Source organism: Salvelinus alpinus, chromosome 1, assembly GCF_045679555.1.
Source record: "Salvelinus alpinus chromosome 1, SLU_Salpinus.1, whole genome shotgun sequence".
NCBI classification, from domain to species: Eukaryota; Metazoa; Chordata; class Actinopteri; order Salmoniformes; family Salmonidae; genus Salvelinus; species Salvelinus alpinus.
The window spans coordinates 57,133,779-57,149,938 of NC_092086.1; the positions used below are offsets into that span (position 1 = coordinate 57,133,779).

Below are 16,160 nucleotides of genomic sequence, written 5' to 3' on the forward strand. Positions count from 1 at the left end.
AACGGAAGACCCTATTCGTGGAAAGGGATGGAAGAAAATACTCATCCCACCTATTTCTGGCCATTTATTTCTGGCCCTGGTATGCTCCTCTCATCCATCCCTCTTTTGTCTCCCCTTTCTCTCTCTCTTTCGTTCTCTGTGTGTCTCTGTCTCTCTCTCTCGTCCACCTGCCCCTCTTTTGTTCAGTGAGGTCATTCCCTCGTTCTCTTAATCCCAGTAGGCGGTTGTCTTTCTCCCAAAGTTCTTTCCTAATCCGCCCATGGCCCTCTGCCCTACACATACACACACTGCCCATCACCACCCCTCCCTTGTATAAAACTCCCATTGTCTCTTACTACAATTGTCATTCTCCCGGGCTCCTCTGTCTATCTGCCTGTCACACCGTTGAAACCTCACCTTGCTCTCGGTAAGTCTTTCTCCAACTTTCCTTCTGTACATCCAGGTTCTGAATGACCTTTCACCTCCTGATGCTGCTCTCTCAGTTTTGGTCATGTAGGGTCAATTTCTCAGACAGATTAAGCTTAGTCTTGGACTAAAGTTTTTTTTTTGTCCAAGACTCAGTTTAAGCTGTGTCTGGGAAACTGGCATCTTAAGATATTCCTAACAAAAATATACTTATCTGTCTGTGGCATCAGTTTTTGTACCTGTTAGATCAAACCTACACCCTGTCATTGTTTTTAGTTGGTGCACATACAGTTGGAAGTCGGAAGTTTACATACACTTAGGTTGGAATCATTAAAACTTGTTTTTCAACCACTCCACAAATTTCTTGTTAAAAAAACAGAGTTTTTAGGACATCTACTTTGTGCATGACCCAAGTAATTTTCCCAACAATTGTTTACAGACAGATTATTTCACTTACTGTGTCACAATTCCAGTGGGTCAGAAGTTTACATACACTAAGTTGACTGTGCCTTTGAACAGCTTGGAAAATTCCAGAAAATTATGTCATGGCTTTAGAAGCTTCTGATAATTTGAGTCAATTGGAGGTGTACCTGTGGATGTATTTCAAGGCCATACCTTCAAACTCAGTGCCTCTTTGCTTGACATCATGGGAAAAACAAAATAAATCAGCCAAGACCTCAGAAAAAAAATTGTAGACCTCCACAAGTCTTGTTCATCCTTGGGAGCAATTTCCAAACGTCTGAAGGTACCACGTTCATCTGTACAAACAATAGTACGCAAGTATAAACACCATGGGACCACGCAGCTGTCATACCGCTCAGGAAGGAGACGCGTTCTGTCTCCTAGAGATGAACGTACTTTGGTGCGAAAAGTGCAATTCAATCCCAGAACAACAGCAAAGGACCTTGTGAAGATGTTGGAGGAAACCGGTACAAAAGTATCTATGTCCACAGTAAAACGAGTTCTATATCGAAATAACCTGAAAGGCCGCTCAGCAAGGAAGAAGCCACTGCTCTAAAACCGCCATAAAAAAGACAGATTACAATTGGCAAATGCACATGGGGAAAAAGATTGTACGTTTTGGAAAAATGTCCTCTGGTCTAAAGAAACAAAAATATAACTGTTTGGCCATAATGACCATCGTTATGTTTGGAGGATAAAGGGGGAGGCTAGCAAGCCGAAGAACACCATCCCAACCGTGAAGCATGGGGGTGGCAGCATCATGTTGTGGGGGTGCACTTCACAAAGGGACGGGACTGGTGCACTTCACAAAATAGATGGCATCGTGAGGCAGGAAAAGTATGTGGATATATTGAAGCATCATCTCAAGACATCAGTCAGGAAGTTAAAGCTTGGTCGCAAATGGATCTTCCAAATGGACAATGATCCCAAGCATACTTCCAAAGTTGTGGCAAAATGGCTTAAGGACAACCAAGTCAAGGTATTGGTGTGGCCATCACAAAGCCCTGACCTCAATCCTATAGAACATTTGTGGGCAGAACTGAAAAAGCATGTGCGAGCAAGGAGGCCTACAAACCTGACTCAGTTACACCAGCGCTGTCAGGAGGAATGGGCCAAAATTCACCCAACTTATTGTGGGAAGCTTGTGGAAGGCTACCCGAAACGTTTGACCCAAGTTCAACAATTTAAAGGCAATGCTACCAAATAATAATTGAGTGTATGTAAACTTCTGACCCACTGGGAATGTGATGAAAGAAATAAAAGCTGAAATAAATCATTCTCTCTACTATTATTCTGACATTTCACTTTCTTAAAATAAAGTGGTGATCCTAACTGACCTATAACGGGGAATTTTTACTCTGATTAAATGTCAGGAATTGTAAAAAACTGAGTTTAAATGTATTTGGCTAAGGTGTATGTAAACTTCTGACTTCAACTGTATGTATTGCCTGTACTGATCAATGTAGGCCTGGTCATGTATGATGGTTTGTGTTTTGGATATATTGTCTCCTGTGGATGATTATGGATTGTACTTTAATAGCAGTGGCTGGGATAAGTCCAGGGATAAGTCCAGGACCGTCATTGACCTTGTAGCTCTTGTAGCCAGCCCTAATGTCAGCCCTCTTCTTCCTCCCTCCTCCTCGTTCCCACCGGGTTAGATAGACATTCTGACAGACAGATAGCTAGGAGCAGTGATCCCCGTTCTCCCTCCCTCCCTAGGACTATTAATACGGTCCTCTACCCTATAGCAGTGATAACGAGCCGGTGTGACTCACTCTAATCTCCCACCGTCTCCCCACCCTGCCTCCCATCCCACCGCGTCCTCGACTAAAATTAACCCATCAGAATTCCACCGTTAATGCTCCCTCCGCTGATGTCCCGGAGAAACTTTACACCTGCCTCAAATCCTGGCTGTCTTGCCGGACCGCTTACCAACCAACTGCCATTTAGCTACAACTGGTGGGCTTCTGCTGCCTCGCCTGGTAGGCCTACTGCTAGGCCGGCATTCTTAACCCTCCCTCCCTCAGCTGGAGTTCACACCCTTTTTCCATATCCATGCTGGCTTCTCCTGGGTTGGTCATTGGGGCATGCAATAAAATGTTTTAATGTTTTGCACCATCTTATTGGACAATTCCAGGTTGTCTCTCCCCGTTTGTCTGTTTTTTTTTTTTTACCTTAGTGCCTAATGACCATGACCCTGTTCCTGGTTGGAGTGGAATAAGCTTGGGTACAGGCCTAGAGTCAGGTCTTAAACAATGGTGGATTTCAGATGTTTGGCCGGTAAAAACAGGGAGAACTGATCTAGCGTTGATAATTGTCTGAAAGTGAATGTGGCAATGGTTAGGGAGAGGGAAGCAGATCCATGACTAGCTTTTAGGAGCACATCATTTAACTAACCCAATACGTTGGAAAAATACAGTCTACTGAATGAAAAAAATTAAAAACGTCAATCAACTCATGACAATGTAGTACCACAAACGAGCATGAGAAGTCAAACACAACACAGTGGAGCTTTGGAAGCAAGGTAATGACAGGACCAACTCTATCAGCACTGGACCTCCACCGATGTTGTCACCCACCATGTGTCCCTTCGTCCATCCGTCAGTGCGTCTCATTGGCCCCTCCGTTGGCTAGGTAAACACGCTGAGTAACTCATTAGCCGTGACACCCGTTGGAAAGAGGGATGGATTAATCTCCGCGAGGCGCCGATGGCATTTTAGGATGGCCGACATTGTTTCAGGCACAAAACCAAGTGAGGGAGAGACGCGACAACACCTATGTGCCCTATAAATATTTCCTGGGCAATGCTATGCTATAAATTGTTTCAGCTGACACCATTGTAGAGAGACGTCACCGGGAAAAGAGAATAGGGGTTTATAGACACAACAAAGAATACGGGTTGATAGACATAAGAGGAAGATGAGAAAGAAGGACTGGGGAAAGAAGGACCAGGAGTCAATCTAATTGTCTAATGTGCTGAAACCAACCCCATGCCACACGTGTGAAGTTTTATAAAGCCCTTCTATTCAATGACAACATGTATTGCTGAGGACTAGACCTATAGGTTTTGATTATACAAACCCAAGTATAACCAACCACGGCTATCGCAGTACATTTTTGCAGTATTAAATCAACACTTAAAGTACATTTTAACACTGCCACGGATAACACATGGGCCCACTCTACAGAGTGTAAAAGGTACTCTGATTATAGTGTTACATTTTGCGTGTTAATGTAACACTTGGTAGTGTAAAAAATGTACTCTGCATTACACTTGCCAGTGTTATGCAAATTTAACAGGGTTAATTAACACTGTGTTATTTATATTCAACTCTAGTTTTAATCTAGAGTTAAGTCCTATTAGTGTTAAACAGTCCTTTTGAGTGTTGTTTTAACACTATGGTCTAAATCCCAATTTGCATATTTCCCATGGTGCCTTTTCTTTTCGAATGAAGCCACTCCCGAGTGGTGCAGCGGTCTAAGGCACTGCATCTCAGTGCTAGAGGCGTCACTACAGACCCTGGTTTGATTCCAGGCTGCATCACAACCGGCCGTGATTGGGAATCCCATAGGACGGCACACAATTAGCCCAGCGTTGTTAGGGTTTGGCCGTGGCAGGCCGTCATTGTAAATAAAAATGTGTTCTTAACTGACTTGCCTAGTTAAATAAAATGAAATACAATTGTAGAGATACCACACATGACTGTATTTGTTATTTACCGAGGCAATTTTTGAATTCTTTCTATTTTAAGACCTGTGGCTTTCACCAAATGAGTACCTAGGTGAATGTTATCATTAAACTTTATGACACTGCATTACATATATCATAAGGCCTTGCTTTGATGGCCTAGTTTTACTCCAACACAGTGAAGTTAGGACATTCCTGGTCATATTATGCTGGCTGGTAAAGTAATGAGTAATTCCTATTGGAATCCAGCCAGAGTTAGGATGTCATACAGTTGTCATTTTTATTAACCTGCATTCAGCGTTGATTTAAAAAAAAGACTACGTAAACCATTTAAACCAGAACAACCGTTTCAGTAACGAGTGCAATAAATCTTACTAACTGATTGGATTAGTTCAGAAAAATATGTTAGTTATATTTGTGCAGCATAAGATTCATCAATCAATCAATGTACATGCAAAAACACAGATACTAAAAACAGTCCTAAAAAAATCTACCTGCAGTAAAGCATGCTGGGAAATATGATAACGGTGGGTGTGGTTTTGACGGGACTGTTTTACTCTTCAAAGTGTAAAACAATCATTTTGGCTATTAACACCAACGCTGGGGATTCTTTTACACAACTGAGTGTTAATTTCACTCTTACAAAGTTAATTTAGTTCCTGAATCAACACTAGAAATGTGACATTGAACAATCAACACTGGCAAATTTGCTGTGTACAATCAAGTTTACTCTCTACTCCTTCACACAAGTCATCTATTGGTCTATTGTTCAAGATGACAAATAGGAATGGATATTAGAGGAGAGAAACAAAGAAGGGGAACTGAAGAAAGTGATAGAAACTGTATCTCCCTCTGTGTTTAGGGCCGTAACATTCTCACCTGTTCACACTGTCAATCTCTCTGCTTGTCAGCCAGGAAGATGTCAGCGACATGGGACAATTTATAGCAGAAACCCCCATGGTCCAACATGCATAATCCCCTTGTGAGTGTGTGTGTCTTTCTCTATGTCATCTGAACAACCATTATTTTCTTACATTTTTATTGGACATATAATGCCAAACAGCAACGTGAAAACAAACAAAAGGCTCACACGGAATAAAACATACAGTATGAAAATAATATTAAAATATATCACAACATCTTGTCCCCTGTCCCCTGTCGGCCCTAGTTCTTACTCCTGACCGATAGAGGGTAATTGTTTAAGAAAGGAAACGAAAGGTCAACATCTCAGGAAAAAAGTTATCAGTACGTCCTCTGAGTGTTTTTTTTTTTTTCTTAAACGAAGAAAAGACATTAGGTCTTTCAACCAGGCTGATACAGTGGGTGGTTTGGAGGACATCCGGTGAAGTAAGATCTGTCGGAGGGCTACAGCATGCTGCAACGTCTGCTTTACTTTTGGTGAGACCGCAGCACGGATGGAACTCCAACCGTTGCTGTCAAAGGGCAAGGTCACAGGTCAAGACCAAGAACTTTAGAGAGGCTCGTGACAAAGGATGACCAATACTCTGACAGCTTAGAGCACGGATGAAATATATGAGTGTGATCAGCGGGGAGAAATGTGGTGTCCGTCACACATATCATGTGTGTATGGGGGGCGAAAAAATTATTACGTTTTGCTTTGATGTAGTGAATTCTGTGCAAGACTTTGAACTGAATTAAACCTAACTGAGCAAGGGGGGATGGTTAAGCCATCAAATTGCCTGTCAAAAGAGGAAGGAGATCACCTATTTTATTTTTGTGTCGTGGTAATGCGTGATAGTTTACTAGACAATTGTATTGTAAAGAGGTTGGTGATTACGTATGAAATGTATATCGACTATCTTTTCGGTTTTCTCCTAGTGCAGCCATGTCTGATGTAGAGGAGGAATACGAGTGAGTATGGAAATAATATACATTACCGATGTAATGCTGTGATGGCCACTTTCCTGGTTTAAATTTGGAATTTATTGCCAACTGAATTGGTAACTGAATCTCTCTCTCTCTCTCTCTCTCTCTCTCTCTCTCTCTCTCTCTCTCTCTCTCTCACACACACACTTTTGCTCTCTCTCCCCCTCTCTCTCTCTCTCTGGTAGGGGGGAGCAGGCGGAAGGTGAGTGGGTTGCTGAGCTGAGGTGTTAGTGTTGTCATTCATGTTGGACCACACTTGGCCTTGCATGTGGCAGTCCATGGCCCTGTTATTATTAGCCTATTCTCTCAGCTCCTTTTGCTTTCAGCACACTGCTGACAAATGTCTTTTAAAGCCCCAAGCCTCTGACCTCTATTAGCCACACACTCTCCCTCTCTCTTTTCATCTCCCTCCGTTCCTTTCATCTTCTATCTCTTTAGTCATCATTCTAATGTCTCTCCCCATCCCCTTGTCTCGTATGTGTCTTTTTCCTCTCCACACTTGTCTTTCTTAGTTTTTTTCCCCTATGTCTGCCGCGTTGCCTGGATTTCTTCATTGCCCCATGTCCCTTCTCGTGTCCTCTAAACTGCTTTCTGACTTTCTCTCTCTCCATTTGCACCCCCCCTCTCCTCTCCTCGCTCTCTCTCTCTCTTTCGCTTTCTCTCTCTCCAGAGGAGGCCGAGGAGGAGCCAGAGGAGGAGCCAGAAGAAGATCCGCAGGAGGAGGATGAAGGAGGTGAGAGTAGTTGTCTCTCGAATGACACACTATATGTACAATAACACTGCACTACTTTTGGCTGTGTCTCAAATGACAATCTATATCCCCTACAACACAACACTACTTTAGACTGGCTGTGTCCCAAATTACACCCTAAATCCCCGACAACACTCTACTACTTTAACTTAGCAATGGCTGTCTCAAATGACACCTCAGATCCTGTATAACACTTTAGACTAGAACCATGTGACTTGCTCTATGTGACGTTGGCTAGAGGTAGTGCATTGATGCTATTTGGGTTCTTAATTGGATTCGTTCGGACATTTCCTGATTTCTTGTTGTGTTTCTACATATATATATATATATATTTTAAATCATTTGTGTACTTGTTTGACATTTTACTGCATTGTTAGGGGCTAGTAACATAAGCATTTCGCTGCACCAGCTATAAAATCTGCTAAACTGTGTGCGTGACCAATCAACTTTGATTTGATTTGATTACATGGGAATTGCCTAGGATGTCATGCCAAATGATGATTAGCCCACTGTGTAGAAATAGCCAATCAGAATCTAGAGATGAACAGACCTCACAAATCATCATCAGCGACAGAACCTGTCTGTCCAATCAGACTGACTTCAGAGCCGAGGTCACTCAGATGAGATACGGATGACATTAGTATCTTAATGAGCAAGGTATTCTGTGTATAATGCCGGACTAGTGGGTGATGCACTCTGACCTGTCAATATCCCTTATGTCCCGCTTCCATTGGCTGACCCTGTGCTGGTCCTGGCTATCAGAGAAATAAGAGTACACAGGTAGGGTGAGAACACATTATATCAACAAAAATATTAAATAAATAAATGCCAATCCAAAAAAAAATTATGATATGATCTATATCTACAGATTACATACAGGGTTATTCCGTTCTATTTAGCCTCAATCTATTTTCGGTATGGGTTTTACAGTTGTTGTTATCGCTGCAGTACTTTTCAGTGTTTAACTGCTTGTTTTTGTTGCTCGCTGCTTAGTTTTCGACTTTTTTTATGCTCTGCACTTCCTTATGTGGAGACAATATACATGGAGTGAACAAAACATTAGGAACACCTTCTTAATATTACGTTGCAACCCTTTTGTCCACAGAACAGCCTCTATTCGTATATCCCCTACAACACAACACTACTTTAGACTTGGGCGGCAGGTAGGCTACCTGCGTACTAGGCTGCCTACTAGTAGCTAGTAGCCTAGGCAGGTAGCCTAGAGCATTGGACTAGTAACTGAAAAGTTGCAAGATCAAATCCCCGTGCTGACAAGGTAAAAATCTGTCGTTTTGCACCTGAACAAGGCCTAGGAACGGCCTAGGAACCCACTGAACCCACTGTTCCTAGGCCGTTATTGTAAATAAGAATTTGTTCTTAGCTGCCTTGTCTAGTTAAATAAAAAATAATAAAAAATAAAACATTCGTAGGGGCATGCACTTTACAAGGTGTTAAGTGTTACACAGGCTGGCTGTCTTTTGGGTGGTCGACCATTCTTGATACACACAGGAAACTGTTGAGCGTGAAAAACCCAGCAGTGTTGCAGTTCTTGACACACTCAAACCTGTGCGCCTAGCACCTACTACCAAAGGCACTTCAATATTTTGTCTTGCCCATTCACCCTCTCAATGGCACGCATACACAATCCATGTCTCAAGGCTTAAAAATCATTCTTTAACCTGTAACCTCCCCTTTATCTACACTGCTTGAAGTAGATTTAACAAGTGACATCAATAAGGGATCATAGCTTTCACCTGGATTCACCTGGTCAGTCTGTGTCATGGAAAGAGTAGGGGTTCCTGATGTTTTGTACACTGTGTATATGCTCATATGTAGAACATTTGCAATTACTTATTGTATGTACATGTGTGAACGTGTGCATATAAGTAATTATGAATGCTTGTACAGTTCAAGTCTCAGAAAACTACATTTCCCTCTAGTAGCTGTTGGGGTCACACAATTGTAGTCAATGATGTTGCCCTCAGTGCATGATGGGAAATGTGAGTTTTCCTAAGTCTGTCGGCACCACTGCATTAAACTTACTCTCTCTTCAATCGTTCCATATCTCTCTTCTTGCACCTCCCTCCTTCCCTCTGTTTCTCCTTATTTTCCTCCTTTCTTATACATTTTCTGCTTCAATCTTTTATCCCATCTCTCTCTCTCTCTCAAAATCTATTGTATATCTCTCTCTTTTTCTCTCTCTCTCTGTCTATCGCTCTTTCTCTTTCTCTCTCCCTTTCTCTTTCTCTCTCTCAATATCTACTGTATATCTCTCTCTCTTTTTTCTCTCTCTCTCGCTCTCTCTCTCTCGCTCTCTCTCTGCCTTTGGCACATCAGAGCAGGAAGCTCAGGAGGAGGAAGGTGAGAGTGATTGTGGGAGTGATTCTAACACACCCGACGCACACATAGATTTTTTTAATAAAAAATAAAAAAATCACATTAAATCCAACCTACATTTGAAATGCCTGTAAGAAGAAGGAATCGCATGTTCTAACTCTTTAACTCATGACCTCATCAACAAAGCTGTACTGTTGCTGTAGCTACACACACAGACACATGATGATGATGATGATGATGATGATAGTGCATGCTGTTGCTCCTGTTGTACTCTGGAGGTCAAATACTAACTTCAGATCTGCAGGCATAACTCAAATCTTTTTTTTGTGCACCCTTTTGATATCAATGTGTGATTTACGCAAAACATATGGCCTTGTCGTTTTGTCCTGTTTTTGAGATTTGTGTCCTCTATTGTCTTCAGGAAGATGGATTTCATATGACATCTTCAGAATGAGAGCAAGAATATATATTTCCATGCTTTCATGTGTTAATACTTCTTTCTCTCTCTCTCTCTACAGAGGAGAAACTCCCCATACCCAAGTATGTTGACTTTTGTTTGTGGCAATTTTGCTTTGTGTTGTGTGACAAATAGGTTAAAACATTTATTTCTCTGTTCATCCTCTATTTCACTTATTCCCCCCCTCGCTCAGGCCCATGGTGCCCCAGCTAGCCCCTCCCAAGATTCCAGAGGGGGATAGGGTGGACTTTGATGTGAGTGATGTCATCTCATATTAAGGAATTGGCCCATTAAGGAATTGGCCCAAATTCACCACTGAACAGTAATATTGATGTTAGTTTGATGCAGCTCCGCATTCCACCCCATCTCTGAATAAGAATCTATTTCATCTCAATCCCCTCTCTTTCCCTCTCTCAGGACATCCACAGGAAGAGGATGGAGAAGGACCTCATTGAGTTGCAGAGTCTGATTGATGTCCACTTTGACCAGAGGAAGAAGGAGGAGGAGGAGCTCATTGGGCTGAAGGACCGAATTGTGAGTCAACTTAATGTATACTTCATGTTGAAATGGAACAGAGGAAGTACAACCTTAACTACATGAACTTGTCCAATAACAATGCTCATGTTTTGTTTTTTTTTATTAAGTTTGGTCCCAACAGAACACGACCCTGGTCAAGGAGCGCACAAGCTCATGATAAAAAAAAAAGTTGATATGAAAAAGTCCAATGTCCTTTCCTCTCATCCTTTCCCTCTCTCATCCCCACAGGAGAGGCGTCGGTTTGAGAGGGCAGAGGTGCAGCGAGTTCGAGCGGAGAAGGAGCGGGACCGGCAGAACAGGATTGCGGTAGGCCAAAACACACTATTGCGGTACACCAGGATTGTGGTAGGGACAAACAGACACCACTGTGGTACTCCTGGTTTTAAGCAACAGATAGACTTGTGTCGTGTTCGGAATGTACTTTTCCTTTCTAACTTCATCGTTCTCTCGTGCTCAGGAAGAACGGCAGAGAAAGGAAGACGAGGAGGCTAAAAAGAAGAACGAAGACGAGGCCAAGAAGAAGAAAGTTCTTTCCAACATGGGGGCCAACTTTGGGGGCTTCCTGCAAAAGGTACTTATGTCCACTGTCATTCGCTTGTTAGCTTTAGGAACAGATTTATTTCGATTCATACAGTAAATGTGTTTCATTAAGAAAAATATCTACGTTGTTGGTCAACTTACAGTTGCGGGTCAAATGTTCTGTCAGACTGTTGTGAGCATACAGAGAGAATCAGAACATTCGATGTAGTTTTGGAGTTTGTGAAGTTCTAGGCGTGCTTGACATGTTTCAGGCGGAGCATCGCGGGAGAGGGAAGCGTCTAACGGGGAGAGAGATCAAGAAGAAGACCTTGTCCGAGAGACGACCCACACTGGAGATCGACAACCTGAGAGAGGACGCCCTGAAGTGAGTCCCGGGCCGATCACACACACCTCACCTTATCCCCGAGCCAAATACACATGGGCCAAAATCTTCCTTACACCACCACATTGGAGTTTTCTACAATTCACGTCCAAAGCCCACACAGCTGGCTGCCAACTGTGTTGCTATGGTTACCACCTGTAACCCCCCCACCACCTTCTCTTGGTCTCCCAGGCAACAAGCTCAGGAGATGTGGAACTGGATCTACGCGCTGGAGTCGGATAAGTTTGACTTCATTGACCACATGAAGAAACAGAAATATCAGGTGGGAAGACCTGGACGCATGTACCGAAGGCAGAATCCGTAGATGTTTAGGCTCGTGTGTGAGCGACTGTGTACGTCTGTCGTGTAGTATTCGCGAAGTCACTGATGCAATGTGATCTCGTGTCATTTTTTTTTGTGTGTGCAGATTATCGTTCTCTTGAATAGAATCACGAGTGCCCAGAAATTGTAAGTACAGTAACCCTATTCAATTTCGTGGTTTCTTTATATGAACATTTTAGCCACTTTTTTCGGTAACATGTGTTTGTATGGTATGTGCATTTATCTACAAGTAATTGCTCTCTTTCTCCCTATCTCTCTCCCCTGTAGTAAAAAGGTCCATGGTAAGGGGAAGGTTGGCGGTCGGTGGAAGTAAAAGAAGCTCCCGCTCTCATAGAGCAGAAGGGAGAAGACGACTTTGGAGGGAACAAGAAAGGAGGGAGATCCCACCATCCCCTCTTCCATATTTCCTCTCTTGTTGTGGCCACCCTCTTCATTGGCATGTCCTCATGTGTTTCATTGCAAAATACAAGTTATAATAAAATGTATTGATAATAAAACGGTGCACACTCGCTGAGATTGCTAGTTTGATGTGCCTCTGGAAATTGTCACACACACACACACACACACACACTTTTATTACTTTATTGGGAGCGTGGGAGAAAGTATAATGACTCAAAATCGACCTTAGATCAGTGTCTAGACTGGCCAACATCATCCTACTCCCACATTACTGAACTAGGGAAACACTGCCCTCTGCTGGAGAGATGTGTAACACCCTCTGTAGAGCTACATACAGTAGAGCTACATACAATACCCTGTACACCCGGGTGACCACTAATTAGACACACTCATTGGTTTAAACACACATATTAGCTGACACTATAAACCATTATTACAGCACACACTAGTAATCATCAACACATAACGTTACTCGACAGGCAGAAGGGAATTATAGGCCTGATCTACTTGCAGAGAGCTCAGTAATGACACTGTCTGTCTCATGTGTTGAGGAACACATAAACACACACACGCCCCATTTAATTTGTATCGCTGAAGCGTAACAGATTCTGCGATAGAAATGTAATGGTAATTTCCGAATGAGCAGCGTTTACCGAAGCTGGTTGAGAGAATGCCAAGAGTGTGCAAAGCTGTCACCAAGGCAAAGGGTAGCTACTTTGAAGATTCTCAAATATAAAATATATTTTGATTTGTTTAACACTTTTTTGGTTACTACATGATTCCACATGTGTTATTTCATAGTTTTAATGTCTTCACGATTATTCTAGAATGTAGAAAATAGTAAAAATTAAGAAAAACCCTTCAATGAGCAGGTGAGTCCAAACTTTTGACTGGTACTGTATATCTTCCCCAGCTCCTCCTCCCCTCTCCCCCCTCTCTTTCCCTCTCTCTCTAAATCCCTGCTCACATGTTTGGCTGAGGCCAGTCCAGTCCAGTCCAGTGCGTCAGACAGACAGAGAGGGAGGAAAGAGGACACAGAAATAATCCAGTCTTTTCCCTCTCACATGCAACCATCCCACAGATGTCGCTCAGAAACTCAAATTGTAAATACAACTCGACCACTGTGGAAAATTCACCACCCATTTTTAACAAGATAGAAAATACTACAAGATACAGTACTGAACACACTTTCTAAATTGTTTTAATTAATGACCATCAATGTGTATGCGGTCATTTTGGGTGAGGTATCCCTACTCTTTTAATCTAAGTGGGATTGGATATATAGTAATAGTATGATGATATGGGATTGGATTAAATTTAAATTTGAACGCCATTTCTATTTCAGTGTGTTTAAGGGATGGGTTCAGTCCGTATCGTAATCCGTATCACGGAAGGTCTGCGTTATAGTTTGATTGAAATTTAAAGGAAACGTTCCCACATTCGCGGAGATTGCATTCATGGTAAAGGCTGCATATATCGGCTCAATATGAAACGATCTTAAAATGTTCATCTTCCGCGATACTTCTGCGATACGGATTGAACCATCCATGAAAATTAGGGCTCTAATCAATCCGTATCGCAGAAAATCAGCGTTACAGCGTGAATTTCTTTTGAAGGCAACGTTCCCGTGTTTTAGCGATTGGTCCAATGTCAGTGTAGCGTGTATGTGTGGCTGCGAGTGTGTGCGTGTGTGTCCCCTTGCAGAAAAAAACACATTCTTTCACTTGTTTTTAGAACACTTCATATGACATTTCACATCTGAAAAACATGTTTTTGGAACGCTACACATGAAAAAAAAAATTGTTATTGTGATACACAACGTGCTTGTAACATACAGTGTTTTCAATTTACCCATTTGACGTACAGGACTACATTGTGTACGTTTATTTATAGAGTAAAAATTATTCAACGTGTCCTCACCCGGGATTTGATCTCCCAACATTCCAATCTTTCTGCTAAACCACAACGCCCTGCTAATAACTGATTACACCTTTATTCCTATATTTTGGGCCTCAAAGTGAATCTCAGTTTTGTTAAAAATAAACTCAAGAAAAACGAATATAATTATCATACTGATTCAGGAGTAACATTTAAACAAATTAATATGCCCCACTGACTTTAGACAATACAGAAAACTCTCAAATTGCTGAAATAACAAGTAAATTAAATTATGAGAGAGTCAGATTAATTGATAACTAAAATAGCAGTGCTGATGTCACTCGTTTGCAAAGCGCTGAGATGTATTATAGGTCAATTACCTAAGGTCATGTCTGTGTATGGTAAATCAATCATCGTAACATGTTCCTGGTAAATCAATCATCGTAACATGTTCCTAATCCTTACGGAAAAGCTACATGAATTTTACATGATCACGTCACATGTGAAGTGCTCCAAAACCACTTTGTAACATAATTTTATATGTGAAGTGTTCCAAAATCACGTTTTCACATGTGAAATGTCACGTGATGTATTCCAAAAACACGTTTTCACATATGAATTTTCACATTTGAAGTGTTCCAAAACCACATGATTTCACATGTGGAAAATCACATGTGAAGTGTTCCAAACCACATTTCATATGATTTCACATGTGTAATTTCCCATGTGAAATCATGTGGTTTTTCCTTAAAGTGGATGCCAGCCATCTGAATTTCAGCTCTTAGGCCATGACAGAGATTGGCCACATATTTATTGGCAAGAATGCATTTCTGCACTTCTAAAAGATGCCCAGAATCAAGACAATAATTGTGTGATTATCTGACAACACCAACAACATTTTTGCAGTGCTCAGAGAGACTTGATATTAACTGTGCACAAATGCTCTCGGGATCTGAACTTGTAACCTTTTGGTCCCTGCATTAATGTCTCAGCAGTGCCTATAGATGGTTATTTGTTACCAAGTACATACAGTAACACCTTCAAGTTGTATATACTTTAGGCAAAGTGTAAAAATATATTCATGGCAATATATGTATAGCCAATCACTGTTGTTTTTACAGACCTGGTGGTGCACAGGAACTTCACATATCTGGCAACTAAAAGGTTGTGAGTTCAAATCCCAAATGAATTTGAGTCCTATGTAATCTAGGGAACCATGACGCAATGTTATTTTATACCTTTATTTAACTAGGCATGTCAGTTAAAAACGTATTATTTACGATGACGGCCTACCCCGGCCAAACCCGGATGACGCTGGGCCGATTGTGTGCCACCCTATGGGACTCCCAATCACAGCCAGTTGTGATACAGCCTGGAATCAAACCAGGGTCTGTAGTGATGCCTCTAGCCCTGGAACAGAATGTGAGCTAGACAAAATATGATGGGGGACCATGACTGATTGAATGAATGTAAATTATGCCTTTTAATGTCAAATGTCATTGAGAATATTTTACATCTGGGTTTTCACTTATGCTCAAATGTTGCGTTCCCATGTTGTCACATTTATTTCACATGAGATCCTCTTTTCGCATGTTGTCACTCAAGATCACATGTGAAATTCATGTGGTTTTTCCGTAAGGGGCGTGTGTTCATACTCATACTGTTTCTCTTCCTGCTTGCATTTTGATTTGATATTTTGATGTGTGTACTTTCTGTAATTGACGCAACTCAGGGCTCCTCTGTAATAAAGGTTCAATAAATAAATACTCCAGCTGGCAAATCTATCTGACCATCCATCTGGTCATTTTGGGAATGATTTATTTCCGTTATTTACAACCACTCACATTACATTCAGGAAATAAACCAGAGAAAGCTTTCATGTACTACGGTTTAACACGAACACAGACACACAGAGACACACACAGACACACACAGACACACACAGACACACACACACACACACACACACACACACACACACACACACACACACACACACACACACACACACACACACACACACACACACACACACACACACACACACACACACACACACACACACACACACACACACACACGCGCGCGCGCATTCGTACACACGATAATAACTTAA

General features: G+C 41.8%; 1 protein-coding gene across 5 annotated transcripts; it reads left to right on the forward strand.

Annotated features, from left to right (window-relative positions):
- The first annotated feature begins 322 nt into the window (after nt 1–322).
- Nucleotides 323–12,276, forward strand: tnnt1 (troponin T type 1 (skeletal, slow)). 5 transcript variants are annotated; one of them, XM_071411423.1, is made up of 14 exons: nt 344–406; nt 6,400–6,427; nt 6,628–6,644; nt 7,113–7,175; nt 9,531–9,554; nt 10,049–10,070; nt 10,181–10,241; nt 10,405–10,521; nt 10,753–10,830; nt 10,982–11,095; nt 11,316–11,428; nt 11,618–11,708; nt 11,853–11,893; nt 12,035–12,276. In XM_071411423.1, exons 2-14 carry the CDS (start codon nt 6,402–6,404, stop codon nt 12,078–12,080), a joined length of 813 nt encoding a protein of 270 aa, XP_071267524.1. In that variant the 5' UTR covers nt 344–406; nt 6,400–6,401; the 3' UTR covers nt 12,081–12,276. The 5 variants fall into 5 exon arrangements, with proteins under 5 accessions (XP_071267514.1, XP_071267505.1, XP_071267524.1 ...); XM_071411385.1 differs by having other exon boundaries at nt 346–406; nt 6,395–6,427; XM_071411413.1 differs by lacking the exon at nt 6,628–6,644 and having other exon boundaries at nt 323–406; nt 6,400–6,431.
- The last annotated feature ends 3,884 nt before the right edge of the window (nt 12,277–16,160 follow it).